The 27,487-nt window shown below is 51.9% G+C and overlaps 1 protein-coding gene across 6 annotated transcripts in view; it reads right to left on the bottom strand.

Moving 5' to 3' along the window:
• LOC119957094 (pancreatic secretory granule membrane major glycoprotein GP2-like) overlaps positions 1-26,203 on the bottom strand; it is a 265,465-nt gene extending 239,262 nt beyond the window's left edge. Inside the window, exons 1-3 of one of the 6 annotated variants that reach the window (XM_038784779.1) lie at positions 26,180-26,203; positions 10,445-10,493; positions 4,478-4,622 (exon numbers count right to left, since the gene is read on the bottom strand). In XM_038784779.1, the coding sequence (XP_038640707.1) occupies positions 4,478-4,622; positions 10,445-10,493; positions 26,180-26,188 (203 nt within the window). In that variant the 5' untranslated portion in view covers positions 26,189-26,203. Of the gene's footprint in view, positions 1-4,477; positions 4,623-10,444; positions 10,494-22,552; positions 22,836-26,179 lie in introns of those variants that run through there. The other 5 variants (XM_038784782.1, XM_038784781.1, XM_038784780.1 and 2 more) reach the window with 5 other exon arrangements.
• Between the last annotated feature and the right edge of the window lie 1,284 nt (positions 26,204-27,487).

Here is a 27,487-nt window from a genome sequence, read left to right on the forward strand (position 1 = left end):
TATTCCCGGGAGAGGCGGGGATATTCCCGGGAGCAGGAGAGACGGGGATATTCCCGGGAGCAGCAGGGACGGGGATATTCCCGGGAGCGGCAGAGACGGGAATGTTTCCGGGGATGGGAGAGACGGGGATATTCCCGGGAGCGGGAGAGAAGGGGATATTCCCGGGAGCGGGAGAGACAGGGATATTTCCGGGAATGGGAGAGACGGGGATATTCACGGGTGCGGGAGAGACGGGGATATTCCCGGGAGCGGCAGAGAAGGGGATATTCCCGGGAGAGACGGGGATATTCCCGGGAGCAGGAGAGACGGGGATATTCCCGGGAGCAGCAGGGACGGGGATATTCCTGGGAGCGGCAGAGACGGGAATGTTTCCGGGGACAGGAGAGACGGAGATATTTCCGGGAGCGGGAGAGAAGGGATATTCCTGGGAGAGGGAGAGACAGGGATATTTCCAGGAGTGGGAGAGACGGGGATATTCCCGGGAGCGGCAGAGACGGGTGTATTCCCGGGAGCGGGAGAGACGGGGATATTTCAGGGAGCGGGAGAGACGGGGATATTCCCGGGAGCGGCAGAGACGGGGACGTTTTCGGGGACGAGCGAGAAGGGTGTATTCCCGGGAGCGGGAGAGACGGGGATATTCCCGGGAGCGGGAGAGCCGGGGTTGTTTCCGGGAGCGGCAGAGACGGGGATGTTTCTGGGGACGGGATAGACGGGGATATTCCCGGGAGCGGGAGAGAAGGGGATATTCCCGGGAGCGGGAGAGACAGGGATATTTCCTGGAGTGGGAGAGACGGGGATATTCCCGGGAGCGGGAGAGACGGGGATATTCCTGGGAGCGGGAGAGATTGCCTTATTCCCGGGAGCAGGAGAGATGGGGATATTCCCGGGGGTGGGAGAGATTGGCTTTTTCCCGGATGCGGGAGAGACAGGGATATTCATGGGGCAGAAGAGACGGGATATTCCCAGGTTCGGCAGAGATGGGGATATTCCCGGGAGCGGGAGCGACGGGTATATTCCTGGGGGCGTGAGAGACGGGGATATTCCCAGGGGCGGGAGAGACGGGGATATTCCTGGGAGCGGCAAAGACGGGGATATTCCCGGCAGAGGCAGAGACGGGGATATTCCTGGGCGCGGCAGAGACGGGGATATTTCCGGGAGCGGCAGAGACGGGAATGTTTCCGGGGACGGGAGAGACGGGAATGTTTCCGGGGACGGGAGAGACGGGGATATTCCTGGGCGCGGGAAAGACGGGGATATTTCCGGGAGTGGGAGCGATGGGGTTATTCCCAGGAGCGGGCGAGACGGGTGTATTCCCGGGAGCGGGAGAGACGGGGATATTCCCGGGAGCGGGAGAGACGGGGATATTCCCGGGAGCGGGAGAGACGGGGATATTCCCGGGAGCGGGAGAGACGGGGATATTCCCGGGAGCGGCAGAGACGGAGATGTTTTCAGGGACGGGCGAGAAGGGTGTATTCCCGGGAGCGGGAGAGACAGGGCTATTCCCGGGAGCAGGAGAGACGGGGATATTCCCGGGAGCGGGAGCGCGGGGTTGTTTCCGGGAGCGGCAGAGACGGGGATGTTTCCGGGGACGGGAGAGACGGGGATATTCCCGGGAGCAGGAGAGAAGGGGATATTCCCGGGAGCGGGAGAGACAGGGATATTTCCGGGAGTGGGAGAGACGGGGATATTCCCGGGAGCGGGAGAGACGGGTATATTCCTGAGGGCGCGAGAGACGGGGATATTCCCGGGAGCGGCAAAGACGGGGATATTCCCGGGAGCGGCAGATACTGGGATATCCCGGGAGCGGCAGAGACGGGGATATTCCCGGAAGCGGCAGAGACGGGGATTTTCCCGGGAGCGGCAGAGACAGGGATATTCCCGGGAGCGGCAGAGATGGGGACATTTCCGGGAGCTGCAAAGACTGGGATATCCCGGGAGACGGCGATATTCCCGGGAGCGGGAGAGACTGGGATATTCCCGGGAGCAGCAGAGACGGGGATATTGCTGTGAGAGGGAGAGACGGGGATATTCCCGGGAGCGGGAGAGACGGGGATATTCCCGGGAGCGGGTGAGAAGGGGATATTCCCAGGAGTGGGAGAGACGGGGATATTCCCGGGAGCAGCAGAGACGGGGATATTCCGGGGAGCGGGAGAGACAGGGATATTCCCGTGAGAGGGAGAGATGGGGATATTCCCGGGAGCGGGTGAGAAGGGGATATTCCCACGAGCGGGAGAGACGGGGATATTCCCGGGAATGGCAGAGACGGGGATATTCCCGGGAGCGGCAGAGAAGGGGATATTCCCGGGAGAGGGAGAGGCAGGGATATTCCCGGGAGCGGGAGAGACGGGGATATTCCCGGGAGCGGGAAAGACGGGGATATTTCCGGGAGTGGGAGCGATGGGGTTATTCCCAGGAGCGGGCGAGACGGGTGTATTCCCGGGAGCGGGAGAGACGGGGATATTCCCGGGAGCGGGAGAGACGGGGATATTCCCGGGAGCGGGAGAGACGGGGATATTCCCGGGAGCGGGAGAGACGGGGATATTCCCGGGAGCGGCAGAGATGGAGATGTTTTCAGGGACGGGCGAGAAGGGTGTATTCCCGGGAGCGGGAGAGACAGGGCTATTCCCGGGAGCAGGAGAGACGGGGATATTCCCGGGAGCGGGAGCGCGGGGTTGTTTCCGGGAGCGGCAGAGACGGGGATGTTTCCGGGGACGGGAGAGACGGGGATATTCCCGGGAGCAGGAGAGAAGGGGATATTCCCGGGAGCGGGAGAGACAGGGATATTTCCGGGAGTGGGAGAGACGGGGATATTCCCGGGAGCAGGAGAGACGGGTATATTCCTGAGGGCGCGAGAGACGGGGATATTCCCGGGAGCGGCAAAGACGGGGATATTCCCGGGAGCGGCAGATACTGGGATATCCCGGGAGCGGCAGAGACGGGGATATTCCCGGAAGCGGCAGAGACGGGGATTTTCCCGGGAGCGGCAGAGACAGGGATATTCCCGGGAGCGGCAGAGATGGGGACATTTCCGGGAGCTGCAAAGACTGGGATATCCCGGGAGACGGCGATATTCCCGGGAGCGGGAGAGACTGGGATATTCCCGGGAGCAGCAGAGACGGGGATATTGCTGTGAGAGGGAGAGACGGGGATATTCCCGGGAGCGGGAGAGACGGGGATATTCCCGGGAGCGGGTGAGAAGGGGATATTCCCAGGAGTGGGAGAGACGGGGATATTCCCGGGAGCAGCAGAGACGGGGATATTCCCGGGAGCGGGAGAGACAGGGATATTCCCGTGAGAGGGAGAGATGGGGATATTCCCGGGAGCGGGTGAGAAGGGGATATTCCCACGAGCGGGAGAGACGGGGATATTCCCGGGAATGGCAGAGACGGGGATATTCCCGGGAGCGGCAGAGAAGGGGATATTCCCGGGAGAGGGAGAGGCAGGGATATTCCCGGGAGCGGGAGAGACGGGGATATTCCCGGGAGCGGGAGAGACGGGGATATTCCCAGGAGCGGCAGAGACGGGGATATTCCCGGGAGCGGCAGATACTGGGATATCCCGGGAGCGGCAGAGACGGGGATATTCCCGGAAGCGGCAGAGACGGGGATTTTCCCGGAAGCGGCAGAGACGGGGATATTCCCGGGAGCGGCAGAGATGGGGATATTTCCGGGAGCGGCAAAGACTGGGATATCCCGGGAGACGGCGATATTCCCGGGAGCGGGAGAGACTGGGATATTCCCGGGAGCAGCAGAGACGGGGATATTGCTGTGAGAGGGAGAGACGGGGATTTTCCCGGGAGCGGGAGAGACGGGGATATTCCCGGGATCGGGTGAGAAGGGGATATTCCCAGGAGTGGGAGAGACGGGGATATTCCCGGGAGCAGCAGAGACGGGGATATTCCCGGGAGCGGGAGAGACAGGGATATTCCCGTGAGAGGGAGAGATGGGGATATTCCCGGGAGCGGGTGAGAAGGGGATATTCCCACGAGTGGGAGAGACGGGGATATTCCCGGGAATGGCAGAGACGGGGATATTCCCGGGAGCGGCAGAGAAGGGGATATTCCCGGGAGAGGGAGAGGCAGGGATATTCCCGGGAGCGGGAGAGACGGGGATATTCCCGGGAGCGGGAGAGACGGGGATATTCCCAGGAGCGGCAGAGACGGGGATATTCCCGGGAGCGGGAGAGACGGGGATATTCCCGGGAGCGGGAGAGATGGGGATATTCCTTGGAGCGTGAGAGAACATAGAACATTGAACAGTACAGCACAGAACAGGCCCTTCGGCCCTCGATGTTGTGCCGAGCAATGATCAACCTACTCAAACCCACGTATCCACCATATACCCGTAACCCAACAACACCCCCCTTAACCTTACTTTTCTTTTAGGACACTACGGGCAATTTAGCATGGCCAATCCACCTAACCCGCACATCTTTGGACTGATTTAATTGAGTTTAATTGAGTTTCCCCTGGACTTACCCGTTGAATCTGTACCATCCAGTGGCAAGGTTGTCATCACATTGGAAACTAGAACAGTCAGTATTGGCACACTTTGTGCTTCTCCATGGCTGGTCCAGGACTGTGTGATTCACACACGGGTCGGCAGACAGTAAATGGCAGCAATCTGTAAAGATTGTAAAGATAAAGTTTAGGAAATGTTCCACACTGACTCGTACCCATTGAAACATTAAAAACCTCCGTTTCACCCACTGCTCCGCTATCAAATCCCTGAAATGAAAGCGGGAATGTCTGCTCCTTCCCAAGACCAGCACCCGGAACTCCCCACCCTCACCCCCCGACTCCCAGCTCCATCAAACATCAGACTTTGGCTCAATTCACTAATTGGGAATGTTCCATTGGGAGCAGGTTTAGCCGCATGTTTCCGAGTACTCGCCGTGCCGAGACACACGTGGATATACAACGTGACTCGTGCTGTATATGGAGCCTCAGCGGGGAACACGTGGCCGAGGCTGCACACAGGCCCCGTTTTGTACATCAGGGAGCTCCGCTCGCCAGAACTCCCCAGTGTAACGAGAGAGCGGGAAGCCAACTTCAAATGGCACAGCCAGGGCCCTAGGTGGCTCTGCCAGGGTGCCCAGGTGGCACAGACAGGGTGCCCAGGTGGCACAGCCAGGGTGCCCAGGTGGCACGGCCAGGGTGCCCAGGTGGCACAGTCAGGGTGCCCAGGTGGTACAGCCAGGGTGCCCAGGTGGCACAGCCAGGGTACCCAGGCGGCACAGCCAAGGTGCCCAGGTGGCAAAGCCAGGTGGCACAGCCAGGGTGCCCAGGTGGCACAGCCAAGGTACCCAGGTGGCACGGCCAAGGTACCCAGGTGGCACAGCTAGGGTGCCCAGGTGGCACAGCCAGGGTGCCCAGGTGGCAAAGCCAGGGCGCCCAGGTGGCACAGCCAAGGTGCCCAGGTGGCACAGCCAGGGCGCCCAGGTGGCACAGCCAGGGTGCCCAGGTGGCACAGCCAGGGTGCCCAGGTGGCACGGCCAGGGTACCCAGGTGGCGCAGCCAGGGCGCCCAGGTGGCACAGCCAGGGTACCCAGGTGGCACAGCCAGGGTGCCCAGGTGGCACAGCCAGGGTGCCCAGGACGTCACCAGTGCCAGGGCACCACCCTGCCCAAAGGGCATGCATCTGAGGGTCTCCAGACCCCCGGGAGACCCCCACGGGAGACCCTACCCTCCCCCCGAGTGCCGTTGGATCTGGTTCCCGATTGTGGGGTGCAGTGCTGAATAGCGCTCACCCGAGGTCTCAGAGGTGAAGGGCCTGAATCCCAAAGCCTCAGACTCCTCGGGAATCTGATCCAAATACTGATCCCGCCCACAGTGTATGTATGTCGGGAGACGGTGGGAGCCGGGTCGATCCCGGCTCTCCTGGCATTTACCGGCCGCCCTGCGCCATGGCGAGCTGATTCTAGTGAGCAGCGTGGCCATTGGATCGACCCCTTTGTATTTTTAAAACTTATTCTTTCAGCCTGAAAACCTCAACAACTTGTTCCAGTGAATTTCACACCCAAGATTCCCCCAAACTTTCCAGGATGTTGACCTCACTTCTCCTGGGAATCTCCCGATATTCCCCATGTTTCACTCTGTGGGATCCACATCCTTTGGGCTCATTTAAATTCCCAGACGCTGGAATCTCCCGGTTCCCGGGATTTAACGGCCGTGCCCGGGAGAGCTCACCAGGCCTCCGTTTATACCGGTCCACACAAATGTGGCGCAGACGTAACGGCACCTGGGGGGAGGGGGGGGGGGGGGGGTCCTAGGCCATTGGAGACCCCCAGGGTGGTCAGGGACTGGACGGGGGGGGTCGTGCCAGGGAGTCCGAATGCCTCCCTCCCTCTGCCCCAACCCTCCTCCCACTCAAACCCTCCCTCTGAAACCCCTCCCTCCCAAACCCCGCTTCCAAAATCCACCCACCAAAACACCTCCTCTCTAAACCCTCCATCACAAGTCCCCCTCACTAAATCCTCCCTCCACTCAAACCTTCCCTCTGAAACCCCTCACAAAACCCCCCTCGCCAAATCCTCCACCTCAATACACTCCCTTGCTAAACACTCCCTCCGAAAACACTCCCTCTGAAAACCCTCCCTACCCAACTCGTCCTTCCCAAAACCCTCCACCTCTTGAACAGTCCCTCCACTCAATCCCTCCCTCCTAAAAACCTCCATCCAAAACGCTCCGTCCAAAATGCTGCCTCCAAATCCCTCCCTCCACCCAAACCCTCCCTCCAACATCTCACCTCCCTCCAGAACCTCACCTCCCCAGTGCCTCATCGCCATCCATCACCTGCCTTCCTCCAACACCCACCTCGCACCAGTTCTTCACTAATTGCCATTGTGCCTCCTCCCTCCAGCACCTCGCCACCCTCCAGCGTGCATCCTCCCTCCTACGTGCCTCCTCCCTCCAGCACTTTGCCACTCTCCAGCGTGCCTCTACCCTCCAGCACCTCGCCACCCTCCAGCGTGCGTCCTCCCTCCGACGTGCCTCCTCCCTCCAGCACCTCGCCACCCTCCAGCATGCCTCCTCCCTCCAGCACCTCGCCACCCTCCAGCGTGCCTCTACCCTCCGACGTGCCTCCTCCCTCCAGCACCTCGCCACTCTCCAGCGTGCCTCCACCCTCTAGCACCTCGCCACTCTCCAGCGTGCCTCCACCCTCCGACGTGCCTCCTCCCTCCAGCACCTCGCCACCCTCCAGCGTGCCTCCACCCTCCGACGTGCCTCCTCCCTCCAGCACCTCCCCACCCTCCAGCATACCTCCTCCCTCCAGCGTGCCTCCTCCCTCCGACGTGCCTCCTCCCTCCAGCACCTCGCCACCCTCCAGCGTGCCTCTACCCTCCAGCAACTCGATACCCTCCAGCGTGCCTCTTCCCTCCGACGTGCCTTCTACCTCCAGCACCTCGCTACCCTCCAGCTCCTCGTCACCCTCCAGCACCTCATCACCCTCCAGCGTGCCTCCTACCTCCAGCACCTCGCCACCCACCAGCGTGCCTCTTCCCTCCGACGTGCTTCCTCCCTCCAGCACCTCGCCACCCTCCAGCTCCTCGTCACCCTCCAGCACCTCATCACCCGCCAGCGTGCCTCCTACCTCCAGCACCTCGCCACTCTCCAGCGTGCCTCCTCCCTCCAGGAACTCGATACCCTACAGCGTGCCTCCTCCCTCCACCGTGCCTTCTACCTCCAGCACCTCGCTACCCTCCAGCTCCTCGTCACCCTCCAGCACCTCATCACCCGCCAGCGTGCCTCCTACCTCCAGCACCTCGCCACTCTCCAGCGTGCCTCCTCCCTCCAGGAACTCGATACCCTCCAGCGTGCCTCTTCCCTCCGACGTGCCTCCTACCTCCAGCTCCTCGTCACCCTCCAGCTCCTCGTCACCCTCCAGCTTGCCTCTTCCCTCCGACGTGCCTCCTCCCTCCAGCACCTCGCCACCCTCCAGCGTGCCTCATCCCTCCAGCGCGCCTCCTCCCTCCAGCGTGCCTTCTCCCTCCAGCACCTCGCCTCCCTCCAGCGTGCCTACTCCCTCCAGAGTGCCTCCTCCCTCCATCGTGCCTCCTCCCTCCACCGCGCTCCTCTCTCCAGCGTGCCTTCTCCCTCCAGCACCTCGCCTCCCTCTAGCGTGCCTCCTCCCTCTAGCGTGCCTCCTCCCTCTAGCGTGCCTCTTCCCTCCGACGTGCCTCCTACCTCCAGCTCCTCGTCACCCTCCAGCGTGCCTCCTCCCTCCAGCGTGCCTTTTCCCTCCAGCGTGCCTTCTCCCTCCAGCACCTCGCCTCCCTCCAGCTGCCTCCTCCCTCCAGCGTGCCTCCTCCCTCCAGCACCTCGCCACCCTCCAGCGTGCCTCCTCCCTCCAGCGTGCCTCCTCCCTCCAGCATGCCTCCTCCCTCCAGCGAGCCTCCTCCCTCCAGCACATCGCCACACTCCAGCATGCCTCCTCCCTCCAGCGCCTCGCCACCCTCCAGCATGCCTCCTCCCTCCAGCATGCCTCCTCCCTCCAACATGCCTCCTCCCTCCGGCACATCGCCACCCTCCAGCGTGCCTCCTCCCTCCAGCGCCTCGCCACCCTCCAGCGTGCCTCCTCCCTCCAGCACGCCTCCTCCCTCCAGTGTGCCTCCTCCCTCCAGCGTGCCTCCACCCTCCAGCGTGCCTCCTCCCTCCAGCGTGCCTCCACCCTCCAGCGAGCCTCCTCCCTCCAGCACCACGCCTCCCTCCAGTGTGCCTCCTCCCTCCAGCGTGCCTCCTCCCTCCAGCGTGCCTCCTCCCTCCAGCGTGCCTCCACCCTCCGACGTGCCTCCTCCCTCCAGCACATCGCCACCCTCCAGTGTGCCTCCTCCCTCCAGCACCTCGCCAACCTCCAGCGTGCCTCCTCCCTCCAGCGTGCCTCCTCCCTCCAGCACCTCGCCACCCTCCAGCGTGCCTCCTCCCTCCAGCGCGCCTCCTCCCTCCAGCACCTCGTCACCCTCCAGCGTGCCTCCTCCCTCCAGCGTGCCTCCTCCCTCCGACGTGCCTCCACCTTCCAGCGTGCCTCCTTCCTCCGATGTGCCTCCACCCTCCAGCGAACCTCCAACTCCGACGTGTCTCCTCCCTCCAGCACCTCGCCTCCCTCCAGCGTGCCTCATCCCTCCAGCGTGCCTCCTCCCTCCAGCTTGCCTCCTCCAGCGTGCCTCATCCCTCCAGCGTGCCTCCTCCCTCCAGAGTGCCTCCTCCCTCCAGCTTGCCTCCTCCCTCCAGCGTGCCTCCTCCCTCCATCTTGCCTCCTCCAGCGTGCCTCATCCCTCCAGCGTGCCTCCTCCCTCCAGCGTGCCTCCTCCCTCCAGCTTGCCTCCTCCCTCCAGCTTGCCTCCTCCCTCCAGTGTGCCTCCTCCCTCCAGCACCTCGCCACCTATCCAGCGTGCCTCCTCCCTCTGATGTGCCTCCTCCCTCCAGCGTGCCTCCTTCCTCCAGCGTGCCTCCTCCCTCCGACGTGCCTCCTCCCTCTGATGTGCCTCCTCCCTCCAGCGTGCCTCCTCCCTCCAGCACCTCGCCACCCTCCAGCGTGCCTCCTCCCTCCGACGTGCCTGCTCCCTCTGATGTGCCTCCTCCCTCCAACACCTCGACTCCCTCCAGAATGCCTCCTCCCTCCAGCACCTCGCCACCCTCCAGCGTGCCTCCTCCCTCCGACGTGCCTCCTTCCTCCAGCACCTCGCCACCCTCCAGCGTGCCTCCTCCCTCCGATGTGCCTCCTCCCTCCAGCACTTCGCCACCCTCCAGAGTGCCTCCTCCCTCCAGCGTGCCTCCTCCCTCTGATGTGCCTCCTCCCTACAGCACCTCGCCACCCTCCAGCGTGCCTAATCCCTCCAGCGAGCCTCCACCCTCCAGCGTGCCACCTCCCTCCAGCACCTCGCTACCCTCCAGTACGTCGCCACCCTCCAGGGTACCTTCTCCCTCCAGCACCTCGCTACCCTCCAGCACCTCGCTACCCTCAAGCACATCGCCACCCTCCAGCACATCGCCACCCTCCAGTGTGCCTCCTCCCTCCAGCGCGTCACCTTCCCCGGCAAACTCTCTCACTGAGATAATTGTACAAACTCTCCCGATCATCCTCAAATTTCAATCCTCCCAAACCATTCATTGTGTCACAATCTCCTCTGACCTGAGCCTAAAACTTCATCCGTCTGCGTCCAACACAACCCCGTCACCCAATCACTGGAGGCCACAAGCTCATCCCAACATTCCGAGCTGGGGAATGTCTTCCCGAAAACTCTCAGTCACTCCACCTTCCTCTCGTCCCCGAACACCCTCCTAAATACACATCCTTCAATAAAATCTCTTCAAAAACCACATTCTCTCTTTCAAACCAATTCTTTGGTCAGGAAGAAGCTCTCGAGGTTTTGAGGGGAAGATACTGAATGGAGAAGATTGTATTTGTTGTACAATAGCCGAGCGTCCTGAATGAAAGTTACTCACTCAGACATCCCAGAATCAGCAACAATGTCTTCATCTCACTCGGCATATCCTGCAAAGGAAAAGAGACAATCCGTATGAGAGAGAATTCCGGCCATGGGAAAATGAGAGAGAATGTTAAACTGTGGGTGTGATAGTAAACATTGAGTTTATCTATCTATAGTCAGTGAAGTCTCTCTCTGGGAGTGGGATAGTAATCATTGAGTTTATCTATCTATAGTCAGTGAAGTCTCTCTGGGAGTGGGATAGTAAACATTGGGCCCGATTCTCCGCTGCCCACGACGGGTCGGAGAATAGCGGGAGGGCCTTCCCGACAATTTTCACGGCCTCCCGCTATTCTCCCCCCCGTGGTATTGTGTTAAGTAAATAATGGCATGATGGGAAAATTAGTCATGTTTCTTGGTACTATAAAGTTTAAACTGACTTCGCATAACCTAAGGCACAAATACAAGCAGCCAAGGTAAACTTGACCCGAAAACTTGCTGACTCTAAACTCAGATTAAAACTCAGTCGTCCCACCCCAGAGCAATCTAAATACACAAGATAAACTAGAAATAGTTATTTTCGATACTGAAACAAATCTGCTCCGTTTCTTAAACATGCACCAAAAGACAAGATAGTGATATGAGATCCTGAGTCCTCTAAAGGTCAGCAAGGTGACGCCATTTTAATGATTATTACTTATGTTTTACTTTTGATCAAATTCCTGACCAAGCTGTATTCACGTTATCTTGATTTTATAATGTATAAATGTCTACCTATTTTCTGTAACATCCAGACTTGGCAGTTTGTACTTGGCTGCCTTCCGACTTCAAGTCTCAGCCATACTGCTAGCAGTTGTAGTTCGTAAATAAAGCTTAGTTTTGCTTTCCTAACGAACCTTGTTGAATCTTTTTATCACAGTCCAGAAGCGGGGAAAATATTGACTACGACATTTGGCGCTGCGAGAAAAAATCCAATATCCTGAGTGATCTTCCGTGAGGGACTGAGTAAAAGTGATCGAAGCTACGACCGGAGTAAAGAGACAGACGCCGACACAAGGTATGATTCACCTTGGTCTCTCTCTCTCTCTCTCTCGGATTGCTGGCTTGACCCCTCATCCCTGACGGAAGTAACTAAACAGGTGACGGTTCTCGAATCTAAATTTGACTGTGAGTAATTTTGGGGTCAGGGACCCGATTGTGATTAGCCGCAGGTCAGGGACCTTTTTGATCTTGTTTTCCATCCAGATCAGATTTATACGGGCTGTCAATAAATTTGGGTCAGGGACCCTTTGATTAAGTTTTGGGGTCAGGGATTCTGTGAGTAAGTTTTGGGGTCAGGGACCCTGTGAGTATTTTTTTTGGGGGTCAAGGACCCTCCAATTTGATTTGGTACCAGAAATTTTTTAAAAACATTTTTGCCAGGGACACATTATGGGACAAACTTTAGACAAAACTAGGGGCAATTCCCCTGTATTTTTCATGTGTTTAGAAAACCCTTCTCATGAACGTAGACTGTCTGCAGCGCTGCTTTAAACAATACATTAGGTAACGATATCTGGCCACTAGGTTACACAGGGAACTTGGAACTACGATAATTGCATTGTCGCTGAAAAAATTATTTGGCAGAGAAACGCCAGCTTCAAACTTAACGCAACGAACAATCACTGTTTATGAGTTGAAGAGATAACGCCCGCAAAAGAGGTATTGATGATTGTGTGAATGGGATAGAAAACAGTCAAAATACTAAAACAGCAATCTGGCAATAACAAACCTCCTGTTGGCAGTAATGTAGGGCTGGCCCATAATATTATAGGAAAAGAGGATCCTCCCAGTTGCTCTGGAATGCCGTTGTTCCACTATTCAGGTGATACGGAAGGGGAGGACGATTTCAACCCTGGACCCCACCCTCATCCTGCACTCCCCGATCCTACAATGCCACTGTCCCAAGTCCTGACTCCCCCTTCTGATCCCATTACCAATGAAACCCCCGCTAACGTTTCCCCCGTAGCGACACGCACTCGGTCACATACGCAAGCTGTAAATATGCAACAACCCTTTACCTCTGTTAATCAGGCTTTTCTTGATTTATCACTCCAACCTAATGAGAAGGAAACTTTTCCTCCAGCCTCCCCCTTGTAATGTGTAAGATATTGTTTTACTGACACAGGAGAACAGCCCTAGCCACCTTGACCTTGCCCCCTTGCTGCCAGGCTCATAACACATAGGGAACTGTCATACGTCCATTCTCCATACATTATAAACAACCCTTTTCTACGGAGGACATGATAATTTACTAAAAAGTGTTGATTAAAAGATCCACAAGAAGGGAATTATGGAAGTGAAGTTAATGAGTTACCAATTTAGAAGCATGCTGGGGATAATGACTGAATTTTAACATTGATTTTGAATGAAATTTAGTAGATCAGATAATGTAAACGAACTACTGCTTGGTATGTTGTACTGGCCTTATTATGATAACAGGTGGTTCTTCTGAAGGAGAACAAAATGAATACTCGAATTGTTTTTAAACTAAGGGCAAAACATTCACATATCCTCTTGTAAATGTTCCTAAGCTTTCTCTCTTCAAAGTTGTTCAGTTCACACTATTTCAGTTTATAAGAAAATGCCTTTCGAATTAACTTTACGAATAGAAGTAATTAACTATGAATAAGCTTTTAGATTACGTGAAAAGACGCAAAAGGCATCACACCAAGTTCTCCGCCCCTTAGATTCTGCAGGAAACATTAACCATTTCAGCAGACAGTTGGTCTTTTTTGAATTGACAAAGAAAACTACACGTCTCTAAGAATAGCTAATGCCTCTTAAATTAATCAATGCAAATTGACTTAAATGGAATAACACAGATAAAGTTTTCGAAGGAGAATGAAAAATGTTTTTGTTCAAAATTTTTCCCCAAGGACAAGGGCTGAATCCAAGAGAGAGAAAGAGAGACAGAGGAAGAGGTTGAAGGAGAGAGAGAGAGACAGGGACAGAGACAGGATCTGTTAGAGACAACGAAAGTTGAGAGAGCGAAAGAGAGCGAGTCAGGGAGAGGCAGAGATGGAGAGGTAGGCAGATAAAGAGAAAGAGCAACAAGAGTTCCAAAGACAGACAGAGTTACGTAGAGAGGGAGAGAGATAGATAAGAGAGAGAGGGAAAGAATTCATATTTCATTTATCAGACTTTGACTTTAAAAATTATGTTTCAAGCTGTGATTATTTGAAAGAGGTAAAGAGATATCAATGCCAACATGGTCCTTGTTATTACCTGAAACCTTCGCGATAAAAGGTTCCCGTTAACTTTGTAAGGCGGGTGACATAGAATATTTACAGTGTTACCTTCGAGCTGTTAATTGGTTTGCCCGGAGCGCGATTACTCCGTGATTTAAATTATAATCTCCTGCAGATGCGGAGAACTCTGCTTAATAACACATAAACAGGGCAGAATGCGTGCGGACACTGACATAAAAGATCACACACGTAATTTCCTTAATCAATTGTTAAAATTGTAATCGGAAGGACCATCTGGCATCAGACAAAGGGTGCAATGGGTAAAAGTTTAGATACAACTTTTGAAAATGGCAGCGCACTGCAAACGCTGTGTGAACAATACTGGGGGGAACTAAAGACCTATCAACAGTCATAGAAGCTCAACAAGTGATTTGGGAAAATAATAGGGGATCAACTGCTAAAAAGTTAGTTGCTCTATGGGGGGATTATTGTCCAAAATTGAAGGATGCCCCCTTGTTAGCCAACTGGCAGGATAAAGAATTAAAATTGGGTATAGAATTAACAGGTCTTGAAAACGGAATGCGCATATGGGAAAAGAACCAAGTTAGGCTATCCACCTTGATCAGAAAGGGGCTAAAACACTCCATTAGTTTTTGTTCAGGAATATCTGAGGATGACAAATCGCCCAAAATGAAAAAAAGGGAGCAAAGTCAATACAAGATTAAGGTTAGGAACTTAACAATGGATTCTTGTCTAAAATAACTTCAGATCATTTCAGGCCGTCCAGATAGACTCGGCGGTGGTTCAGTTCATTTGAAATAAAAAAAATAATAAACATCCAGTAATGTCTCTTTCAAAAAAAAACTTGTTAAATAGCAAACATTGAAAATTGACTACTCATAGCACTCTCCCAGGAAGGATGTACCTCAACTAGCGACACCTGACCCTATTACAAGGGGACATAAATTTAAGATAAATGGTGGAAGATATAGAGGGGATGTCAGAGGTAGGTTCTTTACCCAGAGAGTAGTGGGGGCCTGTGGTAGTAGTTGAGTCGGAAAAGTTAGGGACCTTCAAGAGGCTATTGGATAGGTACTTGGATTAGGGTAGAATAATGGAGTGTAGGTTAACTTCTTAAGGGCAGCACGGTAGCATTGTGGATAGCACAATTGCTTCACAGCTCCAGGGTCCCAAGTTCGATTTCGACTTGGGTCACTGTCTGTGTGGAGTCTGCACATCCTCCCCGTGTGTGCGTGGGTTTCCTCCGGGTACTCCGGTTTCCTCCCACAGTCCAAAGATGTGCAGGTTGGGTGGATTGGCCATGAAAAATTGTCCAAAATTCTATGATTAACCTAGGACAAAAGTTCGGCGCAACATCGTGGGCCGAAGGGCCTGTTCTGTGCTGTATTTCTCTATCTATCTCTATTAGGCAGACAGACACTGCAAATTCGGAGCGGTAATACAAGTGCATTGATAATGGAATGTTTCTAGAACTGTCTCAAATACCAGGTCACCAGCTGCAGAATTTAATAACTTCTAAGCCTGGGCCCGATTGCTCTCTGTTCTATGCTGGCAGCTAACGTTAACCCTGAGTACCATTGTTTAAAAAAATAAAAATCTACAAACTGCAGGAAGTCTTACAATAGATTAATGACACTTTGGCACAGCTATTAAAACACCCGATAGAGTCCAGATGAGAGAATATAGTGACCCAAGCCTTGATAACGGCATTACCATATCACCTATCCCACAGGCCCAGCTTCAAAATTTTCCCCTATTCACTACTCCACAGTGGTGGTCGATTAATTTTGATCCCTCACACTTTTCACCTCCCTTAGATATTCCCAATCCACATGTCACTCTTTGCTACGATCATACAGGATGCTCGCCCGCTTTGGAGAGCATTTACCAAGACGCCATCGGTTCTCTACAATCCGTTTCCTTTGTTGGCCTCGCTAAGAGAAAAGAAGGGTCTGCCTTTCTTGCCGATTTACCCCACAGCCTATGGCGTCAGTCGAGACTTGTATCACCCCACGTGACCCTTTCTGTCAACGAAAGCTACAGTGCCAAGTCCTTGGGATTTCTGGCAACTGCACTAAGAGGACAAGCTGATCCTTTCCTTAATGGAAGTCAAACCCTACCCGCAGGCACTTTAGAATATTTTAAACGCCCATTTGTCCTCATTGGCACACTGCACCACCATCGTTCAGCCCAATCTACGACTCCTGAACTACCCGCAGATTTATGGGCAGCCTCCAAACACGAAGCTGGTCTCACTAATGTCCCTCCCGTTGTTATTAGAGTCAAACCTGATATGCCCTTGCCCTCGATTTCACAGTACCCTTTGCGCCCCGAGGCTGAAGAAGGAGTCTCGGTCATGATTCAATCGTTCCTTCAACAGGGAATTTTGATACCATGCCAATCGCCCTGTAACACCCCGATTCTTCCAGTTCCAAAGATAGGAAGACCATCCGAATGGCGTTTGGTCCAAGACCTCCGGCGTATTAATCAGATAGTGGAACCCTTACATCCTATTGTCCCAAACCCGGTGACAATCCTTAGTAATGTCCCACTGGAAGCCACTATTTTCACCCTTGTTGATTTACAACATGCCTTTTTTGCGATACCCCTCGCCCCTGAATCACAGTATTTGTTTGCCTTTACATTTAAGGGAAAGCAATACACTTGGACTAGGCTCCCACAGGGCTTCATTCATTCTCCAACCATTTTCTCACAGGCATTGCCCTCCCGGTTAGCGACATTAGCACCTCCTGGTGGCTCCACCATCATTCAATATGTTGATGACTTACTCCTTGCCAGCCCTGATTTCATCGCTAACCAGTGTGACACCTTTTACCTGCTCATCCGTCTTCATTCATGGAGATATGTGATCCCGCCCGCTAAAGTTCATAAAGGCCAACGACAGGTCAAATTTATGGGTGTCCTAATAAGTGCTACTGATCGCTCGCTTACTCAGGAACGCATTTCTCCTATACTGCAGACCCCATTTCCTACATCACCCAAGCAGGTGCGAGCCTTTTTAGGATTAGTGAACTTTCGCAGACAATGGATTCCGAATGTTACTGTACATACTAAAGAATTAACTCCGTACTCCTCTCAAAATGCTCCTCTTAAGTTTGAACTACCTGATTCAGCAAAGCAATCATTTATTACTCTGAAAAATGCCCTGGCTACCGCCCCAGCACTAGGACAACCTATGTATGACAGACCCTTTCAGCTGTACATTAATGTTCTTGATCAATGTGCCACTGGTGTTCTTACACAAGAACACGGTGACCGGCGTCGCCCGGTCGCCTACTGGTCTACTAAATTAGATCCTGTAGCTTGGGGGCTACCTCCCTGCACCCAAATTCTTATGGCTGTCCATTTGTTAGCACAGGCAGCCTCTAATCTGACCCTTCACCAGCCAGTAAAAGTGCATACTTCGCACTCTATTGTGTCTCTCCTAACGGCTCAGCAAACCCAGCATCTGACTCAAGCGCGCTTGAGCCGCTATGAGGTTTCACTATTGTAAAACCCCTACCTTTCTTTTCATTATTGTTCAACCTTAAATCCTGCTGTGTTCCTCGAACAGCCCCCGATAACCTTGAGGACCCACCACACGATTGTTTACTTCGGAATCACTTCCTTACCACGCCTCGCCCGGATTTAACAGACAGGCCTATTGATAATCCAGATCTAATTTTTGATGTTGATGGCAGTTCTTCCATTTCCCGTCCCACAGTCGGGATATGCCGTGGTAACCGATACTGACGTGCAGGAAGCAGCAGCCTCCCAGACCCCTGTCTCTGCACAAAAAGCCGAGCTATTCGCCCTTACTCGAGCATGTATTTTGGCCACAGACAAAAGTACTAATGTTTACACTGATTCTAGGTATGCCTTTGGCGTGACCCATGATTTTGGCCGCCTCTGGCAACACCGAGGTTTTCTCACCTCTGCGGGAACTCCCATTCAAAATGCATTTTGGTTAAAAATCTCCTCGATACTATTCAGCTTCCCCGTCAATTGGCAGTTATTAAATGTGTTGCGCACACGAAGGGTGACACTCCTGTTCAATTAGGAAATGCCCGTGCTGATTCAGCTGCTAAAACTGCAGCTTCATCAACCTCTTTAATTGTTCCCAGTGGGGCTAATCAGGCTCTAAACCAGGTACCTGCATTGAGGACGAAGGGCATGCCAGAGATAACTAAAGTTCAAAATTTACAGAGGGACGCCTCTGATTCTGAGCGAACACTATGGAAGTCAATGGGGTGTTCGCACTCCTTGACACGAGACCTCTGGCTGACTCCAGCTGGTCAAGTTTGTATTCCGAATTCTTTATTGCCGGTACCTGTTGATTATTTGCATTCTTGTACCCATCTTGGCAAGGAGGGAGTGGTACAGCTACTCCTAAAAACTTGGTGACACCCAGATTTGAGTACAGCAGCGCAAACACAGCAGGATCGATGCGTCATTTGCATGAAACATAATAAGGGTAAAGGTATTAAATGCCCTCCAGGAACCACTCCCTTGTCAGATGGTCCTTTCGCTTGTACACAGCTTGATTTTATCGAATTGCCAAAAGCACAGTGCTATAAATTTGTTTAGTAATAATCAATGTGTTTAGTAAATGGATTGAAGCCTTCCCCACCACTAATTTTACGGCACATACAGTAGTGAAGTTGTTGTTAACGGAAGTCATTCCTTGTTTTGGGGTTTCCAAAATGGTGAGCTCAGACAATGGACCATATTTTGTAGCTCGGATCAATACTGAATTGTGAGATTCTCCGCGGGCCAATGGGCCGAGTACCGGGGAGTTTACGGCCGTTTTCACGGCCGCGATCACACCTGCTTTCAGCGTTCGTGAAAATGGCCGCAAAGTGCCTGTCCCGGACAACCATGGCACCGATTGGCACGGCCGCACCACGGGTGGCATGGGCCTGCGATCGGTGGGCACCGATCGCGGGCAGCGTATCCGATACCCACGCACTATTTGTTCTTCCGCCGCCCCGCAGGATCAGTCCGCGGGGCGGCTGAGGGGCATGACGGCCCGCGCATGCGCGGGTTTGACGCATCTGCGTGATGACGTCAGCCGGCGTGACGCTTGGCACGCGGACATAGCGACAGTCGCTAATCCCGTGATGCCGTGCTTCACGGGGCCCCGCTGCTAGCCCCGCCCGGGGGGGGGGGGGGGGGTGAATCGTGTCCCGGGAGGGGGCGGGGAGACTGCCGTGAAAAAAGGGCAGTTTCACGGTCAGCCTTTACGACTAGCCGCATTTGCGGAGAATCGCGCCCAATTGAGTTTATCTATCTATAGTCAGTGGTCTCACTGGGAGTGGGATAGTAAACATTGAGTTTATCTATCTATAGTCAGTGAAGTCTCTCTGGGAGAGGGATAGTAAACATTGAGTTTATCTCTCTATAGTCAGTGAAGTCTCTCTGGGAGTGGGATAGTAAACATTGAGTTTATCTATCTATAGTCAGTGAAGTCTCTCTGGGAGAGGGATAGTAAACATTGAGTTTTTCTATCTATAGTCAGTGAAGTCTCTCTGGGAGTGGGATAGTAAACATTGAGTTTATCTATCTATAGTGAGTGAAGTCTCTCTGGGAGTGGGATAGTAAACATTGAGTTTATCTATCTATAGTCAGTGAAGTCTCTCTGGGAGTGGGATAGTAAACATTGAGTTTATCTATCTATAGTCAGTGGTCTCACTGGGAGAGGGATAGTAAACATTGAGTTTATCTATCTATAGTCAGTGAAGTCTCTCTGGGAGTGGGATAGTAAGCATTGAGTTTATCTATCTATAGTCAGTGAAGTCTCTCTGGGAGTGGGATAGTAAACATTGAGTTCATCTATCTATAGTCAGTGGTCTCACTGGGAGAGGGATAGTAAACATTGAGTTTATCTATCTATAGTCAGTGAAGTCTCTCTGGGAGTGGGATAGTAAGCATTGAGTTTATCTATCTATAGTCAGTGAAGTCTCTCTGGGAGTGGGATAGTAAACATTGAGTTCATCGATCTATAGTCAGTGAAGTCTCACTGGGAGTGGGATAGTAAACATTGAGTTTATCTATCTATAGTCAGTGAAGTCTCTCTGGGAGTGGGATAGTAAACATTGAGTTTATCTATCTATAGTCAGTGGTCTCACTGGGAGTGGGATAGTAAACATTGAGTTTATCTATCTATAGTCAGTGAAGTCTCTCTGGGAGTGAGATAGTAAACATTGAGTTTATCTATCTGCAGATGTTGAGGTTAGGGATACCGTATATACTCGCGTATCCTGCGATCTCGCGTATCATGCGACCCCTAAATTTTCGGCCCCAAAACATGATTTTATCATATATCTTATGTATCATGCGAGTCGCTTTTTTGAGATACCAGATGGCACTGGGCTAGGCTTTCCGCCATAAACAACCGAATGAGAAACAGCTGTTTTGCTGTTTCTAATCACGATAATAAACAGTTACCTAACACGTAACAAGTACCGTAACACATAACAACGATCTAATACATTCTACCCTTAGCCACTATGGAGAAAAGATCTGCGAAGAAATATACTGCCAAATTGAAGCTGCAAGTTGTTGCCGAAGCGGAACAAAGCAACAACGTTAAAGCTGCAAAGCTGTTTGGTGTCGGAGAAAGCTGTGTCCGAAACTGGAGAAAACAAAAAGAAAAATTGAAGGAAACTCCTTCCTATAAATGTGCAAATCGCGGGTCGAAATGAAGGAGAATTCCAAGCTTTATTCGATGATGACACTGATAACAATGAAAGCGAATTTGAAGGATTTTAGTTTACCTGTAATAGTTTGTTTTAATAGTGTTTTTATTTTATTAAATGTTAATTAACCTACATATGTATTCCTGTTTTATATTTCATAAATATAATAGTTTCATTAACTACTGGGTACTATTTGACTTACCGTAAATGGATACGGTCTGCTTAACAGCCTAACAGCCTAATCTTGGCCAGCACTTCACACCCGCAAATTTTGTATCTCGCGTATCATGCGACCCCCCAAATTTAGGTTATAATTTAGGTTCTCAAAAGTCGCATGATACGCGAGTATATACGGTAGATGTTTGATTCCTCTAGGTCAAGTCGGCATAAGGAGGGAGGATGTGTTGGGTATTCTGAAAGGCATTCAGGTGGACAAGTCCCCAGGTCCGGATGGGATCTATCCCAGGTTACTGAAGGAAGTGAGAGAGGAAATAGTTGGGGCCTTAACAAACATCTTTGCAGCATCCTTGAGCATGGGTGAGGTCCCAGAGGACTGGAGAATTGCTAATGTTGTTCCCTTGTTTAAGAAGGGTAGCAGGGATAATCCAGGTAATTTTAGACCGGTGAGCCTGACATCAGTGGTAGGGAAGCTGCTGGAGAAGATACTGAGGGATAGGACCTATTCCCATTTGGAAGAAAATGGGCTTATCAGTGATAGGCAACATGGTTTTGTGAAGGGAAGGTCATGTCTTACCAACGTAATAGAATTCTTTGAGGAAGTGACAAAGTTGATTGAAGAGGGAAGGGCTGTAGATGTCATATACACGGACTTCAGTAAGGCATTTGATAAGGTTCCCCATGGTAGGCTGATGGAGAAAGTGAAGTCTCGTGGGGTCCAGGGTGGACTAGGTAGATGGATAAAGAATTAGCTGGGCAACCCAAGACAGAGAGTCATGGTGGAAGGGAGTTTCTCAAAATGGAGAAAGGTGACTAGTGGTGTTCCACAGGGATCTGTGCTGGGACCACTGTTGTTTGTGATATACATAAATGATCTGGAGGAAAGTACGGGTTGTCTGATTAGCAAGTTTGGAGATGACACTAAGATTGGTGGAATAGCAGATAGTGAAGGGACTGTCAGAGAACACAGCAGAATATAGATAAATTGGAGAGTTGGGAAGAGAAATGGCAGATTGAGTTCAATCCGGGCAAATGCGAGGTGAGACATTTTGGAAGATCCAATTCAAGAGTGAACTATATGGTAAATGAAAAAGCCCTGGGGAAAATTGATGTACAGAGAGATCTGGGGGTTCAGGTCCATTGTACACTGAAGGTGGCTGTTTAGGTCGATAGAGTGGTCAAGAAGGCAGACGGCATGCTTTCCTTCATCGGAACGGATATTGATTACAAGAGTTTGCAGGTCATGTTACAGTTGTATAAGAATTTGGTTTGGCTACATTTGGAATACTGCGTACAGTTCTGGTCGCCACATTACCAAAAGCATGTGGATGCTTTTGAGAAGGTGCAGAGGAGGTTCACCAGGATGTTGCCTGGTATGGAGGGCGCTAGCTATGAAGAGAGGCTCAGTAAATTAGGATTATTTTCATTAGAAAGACGGTGGTTGAGGGAGGGAACCCATTGAGGTACAAAATCATGAGAGGTATGGACAGGGTGGATAGCAAGAAGCTTTATCCCTGAGTGGGGGACTCAATTACTAGGGGTCACGAGTTCAAGGAGAGACGGGAAAGGTTTAAGGGAGATATGCCTGGAAAATCCTTTACGCAGAGGGTGGTGGGTGCCTGGAACGCATTGCCGACAGAGGTGGTAGAGGTGGGCACGATAGCGTATTTTGGACAGATACATGAAAGGGCAGGGAGCAGAGGGATACAGATCCTTAGAAAATAGGCGACAGTTTCAAATAGAGGATCTGGATCGGCACAGGCTTGGAGGGCCGAAGGGCCTGTTCCTGTGCTTAAATATTTCTTTGTTCTTTGTTCTCTTTGTTCTAAACCATGCTTGTTTGTGACTTACTGGATTCATCATTCAGATCCATCTCCAGTCTCCTCAATGACACAGCTCATTCAGGAGCTCTGTATTGGGACTGGAGAACACACACAGACCTGAGCACATTTTCAAAAACAGTGATAAACCTCTCAACATATTCTAAATTCTAATTCATACCTGATTACTTACCGGAGCCTCAGGAGGTGTTCCGGTGTGAGCTGGAGGAGGTTCAGTAAGATTGCCTGTTCCTCAGTGTTGACTACTGTCTATGGGACCCTCTGTCTCCTTATGAGGGAAACAGACCGGACGACAATTCTGATTTGCTCCCTGGAGAGCAAAGCTTATCCAATAGAATGGCTGGAGGGGGAAATGTGACTGTGCCTTGTGTCATGTGCTCTGCATTGGGTAATGTAATCCAGCCCCTGTCACTCACAGTCCTGGATTCTGAAATGTAAATCACCACATTTACCGGAAGACTACAGAGGGATTTGGATAGGTTAAGTGAATGGGCTAGGGTATGGCAGATGGAATACAATGTTGACAACTGTGAGGAGATCCATTTTGGTAGAAATAACAGCAAAAGGGATTATTATTTGAATAATAAAATATTAAAACCTGCTGCTGTGCATAAAGACCTGGTTGTGCTGGTGCATGAGTCACAACAAGTTGGTTTACAGGTGCAACAGGTTTTTTGTCCTTCATTGTTTGAGGGATGGAATTTAAGACTAGCGAGGTTATGCTGCAATTATATCAGCTGTTAGTGAGGCCACACCTGGAGTATTGTGCTCAGTTTTGGTCTCCTTACCTGAGAAAGAATGTACTGGTGCTGGAGGGTGTAGAGGAGATTCACGAGGTTAATCCCAGAGCTGAAGGAGTTGGATTATGAGGAGAGGTTGAGTAGACTGGGACTGTACTCGTTGGAATTTAGAAGGATGAGGGGGTGGATCATACAGAAACATATACAATTATGAAGGGAATAGATAGGATAGATGGGGGCAGGCTGTTTCCATTGGCAGGTGAAAGCAGAACTAGGGGGCATCGCCTCACAATAAGGGGAAGTAGATTTAGGACTGAGCTTCGGAGGAACTTCTTCACCCAAAGGGTTGTGAATCTATGGAATTCCTTGCCCAGTGAAGCAATTGAGGCTCCTTCATTAAATGTTTTTAAGATAAAGATAGATTATTTTTTGAAGAATAAAGGAAAAAAGGGTTATGGTGTTCCGGCCGGAAAGTGGAGCTGAGTCCACAAAAGATCAGCCATGATCTCATTGAATGGCAGAGCAGGCTCGAGGGGCCAGATGGCCGACTCCTGCTCCTAGTTCTTATGTTATTATTTCACACCAGAATCCACGCCCAGTTAAACCACCAGCCCACACACATTCCAACCACCAATCGAAACCTAATAGAAACCTGTTTGTAATTGTCCCCTGTTGTTGTTTGTGAGTTGATGTGGATTGGGGGATAACCCAGTCCTGATAAATGTCTGGTACATCTCCATGGTGATCTATGAAACAGTGGAGACCCCGAAAAGAGAATCTGAGGGGCACGGGGCAATTTTCCTGGCCATCCTACAGCCTGTTTTGTGGCTCCTGAGGTCATTGGCCAATGGAAGGATTTTTCAGTCCCATCGCTGTCAATGGGGCTTCCCGGTGTTTACACCCTCCGCCCCACGGCAGGGGGAGGGGGCTCTGTCAGTGGGACCGGAATCACACCAATAGGAATGGCCGGGAAGTCCCACACACTGACTCCAGTGAAGACACAATTAAGAAGCGTTCCCGAATTTGCTCCAAAGCTTCATCCGTTTTGAGTTGCCTCGATCCTATGTATGCTTCCTTTTTCATCTTACCTAGTCTCACAATTTCACCCGTCATCCATGGTTCCCTAATCTTGCCATTTCTATCTTTCATTTTCACAGAACAGGTCTGTCCTGCACTCTAATCAACCTTTCCTTAAAAGACTTCCACATTTCAAATGTGGATTTATCCTTAAACAGCTGCTCCCAATCCACATTCCCGAGCTCCTGCCGAATTTTGTTCCTTTAGGACAACTCTCATCTTTGTCCATTAGTATTCTAAAATTTATGGAATTGTGATCGCTATTCCCAAAGTAATCGCCGACTGAAACATCAACCACCTGGCCGGGATCATTCCCCAATACCAGGTCCAGCATGGCCCCTTCCCGAGTTGGACTATTTACATACTGCTCTAAAAAAAACTCTCCTGGATGCTCCTTACAAACTCTGTTCCATCCACGCCGCCAACACTACATGAATCCCATTCAATGTTGGGGAAGTTAAAATCTCCCATCACAACCACCCTATTGCTCCTAGATCTGGAGCGGCGCAGGCTTGGAGGGCCGAAGGGCCTGTTCCTGTGCTGTAATATTTCTTTGTTCTTTGTTCTCTTTGTTCTAAACCATGCTTGTTTGTGACTTGCTGGATGCATCATCCAGATCCATCTCCAGTCTCCTCAATGACACAGCTCATTCAGGAGCTCTGTATTGGGACTGGAGAACACACACAGACCTGAGCCCATCTTCAAAAACAGTGATACACCTCTCAGCATATTCTAAATTCATTCTAATTCATACCTGACTACTTACAGACACACCTCAGGAGGTGTTCCCGTGTGAGCTGGAGGAGGTTCAGTAAGATTGCCTGTTCCTCAGTGTTGACTACAGTGTATGGGACCCTCTGTCTCCTTATGAGGGAAACAGAGCGGACAACAATTCTCCCTGGAGTGCAAAGCTTACCCAATAGAATGGCTGGAGGGGGAAATGTGACTGTGCCTTGTGTCATGTGCACTGCATTGGGTAATGTAATCCAGCCCCTGTCACTCACAGTCCTGGATTCTAAAATGTAAATCACCACATTTACCGGAAGTCTGCAGAGGGATTTGGATAGGTTAAGTGAATGGGCTAAGGTATGGCAGATGGAATACAATGTTGAAAACTGTGAGGAGATCCATTTTGGTAGGAATAACAGCAAAAGGGATTATTATTTGAATAATATAATATTAAAACCTGCTGCTGTGCAGAAAGACCTGGTTGTGCTGGTGCATGAGTCACAACAAGTTGGTTTACAGGTGCAACAGGTTTTTTGTCTTCATTGTTTGAGGGATGGAATTTAAGACGAGCGAGGTTATGCTGCAATTGTATCAGGTGTCAGTGAGGCCACACCTGGAGTGTTGTGTTCAGTTTTGGTCTCCTTACCAGAGAAAGAATGTACTGGTGCTGGAGGGTATGCAGAGGAGACTAGGTTAATCCCAGAACTGGATGGGTTGGATTATGAGGAGAGGTTGAGTAGACTGGGACTGTACGCGTTGGAATTTAGAAGGATGAGGGGGGGGATCTTAAAGAAACATATAAAATTATGAAGGTAATAGATGGGATAAATGCAGGCAGGTTGTTTCCACTGGCGGGTGAAAGCAGAACTAGGGGGCAGAGCCTCAAAATAAGGGGAAGTAGATTTAAATCTCCATGGTGATCAGTGAAACAGTGGAGACCCCGAACAGAGAATCTGCGGGGCACGGGGCAATTTTCCTGGCCATCCTACAGCCTGTTTTGTGGCTCCTGAGGCCATTGGCCAATGGAAGGATCTTTCAGTCCCATCGCTGTCAATGGGGCTTCCCGGTGTTTACACCCTCCGCCCCACGGCAGGGGGAGGGGGCTCTGTCAGTGGGACCAGAATCACACCAATAGGAATGGCCGGGAAGTCCCACTCACTGACTCCAGTGAATACACAATTAAACTAAACATTACAGAAATCATCAAAATAAATTCTTCCTTTCCAAAAATATACATCCACCCAATTCATCTGTAGGAAATGTTGTTGCCTGTATTTTACCCAAGGTCTTGTTGTTGATCTTCAGGATCTCCGTGGTTACAGTGGGTGTGGAGCTGGGGGGTGGGGCTTTCTGCTGGGTACAGGAGGAAAGGATTAAGCAAAGATTTATTGAAGCACAAAATGGACAAAAATGACAGAAATGTGAGTGAGATCCACAGAATCATCAGATCCCGACAGTGAAAATGAAATGAAAATGGCTTATTGTCACGAGTAGGCTTCAATGCAGTTACTGTGAAAAGCCCCTAGTCGCCACATTCCGGCTCCTGTCCGGGGAGGCTGGTACGGGAATCGAACCGTGCTGCTGGCCTGCTTGGTCTGCTTTAAAAGCCAGCGATTTAGCTCGGTGAGCTAAACCAGCCCCTCGGTGAGCTAAACCAGCTAAACCAGGAGAAGGAGGCCACTCAGCCCATCGACTTTGGACTGTCCCTCTGAAAGAGCACCCTACCTCGGCCCACTCCCCCCGTCCTTCCCCTGTAACCCCATCTCGGCCCAACCCCCCACCATATCCCTGTAGCTCCAACTCGGGGCAAATTAGCATGGCCAATCCACCGAACCGGCACATCTTGGGACAGTGAGAGTAACCCGGTGCATCCGGAAGGAACCCACACAGACACGGGGAAAACGTACAGACTCCACGCAGACAGTCATCCGAGGTTGGAATCGAACCTGGGTCCAGGTGTTGTCAGGCAGCCGTGCTAAGCACTGTGCCACCGTGTCGACCTGTGTCTCACTCTGGGAGGCCACTGGTCCAATCAGATCACAACCCACAGGAACTCAAAATAATTAAAAATATAACTTACAGATTCTGACGCTGCTTTTTCACTTTGTGGTTTCATAATCTGACCCCCCCCCCCGCCCCCCCCCCCAGCACAGGGCTGACCCCCCCGACACAGGACTGACCCCCCGACACAGGACTGACCCCCGACACAGGGCTGACCGCCCGACACAGCGTTGACCCCCCGACACAGGACTGACCCCCCGGCACAGGACTGACCCCCCGACACAGGGCTGACCCCCCGACACAGGACTGACCCCCCCGACACAGGGCTGACCCCCCCGGACACAGGACTGACCCCCCCTACACAGGACTGACTCCCCGACACAGGGCTGACCCACCGACACAGGGCTGACCCCCCGGACACAGGACTGACCCCCGACACAGGGCTGACCCACCGACACAGGGCTGACCCCCCGGACACAGGACTGACCCCCGACACAGGACTGACCCACCGACACAGGGCTGACCCCCCGGACACAGGGCTGACCCCC

The sequence above is a fragment of the Scyliorhinus canicula genome, chromosome 25, assembly GCF_902713615.1.
Source record: "Scyliorhinus canicula chromosome 25, sScyCan1.1, whole genome shotgun sequence".
NCBI classification, from domain to species: domain Eukaryota; kingdom Metazoa; phylum Chordata; class Chondrichthyes; order Carcharhiniformes; family Scyliorhinidae; genus Scyliorhinus; species Scyliorhinus canicula.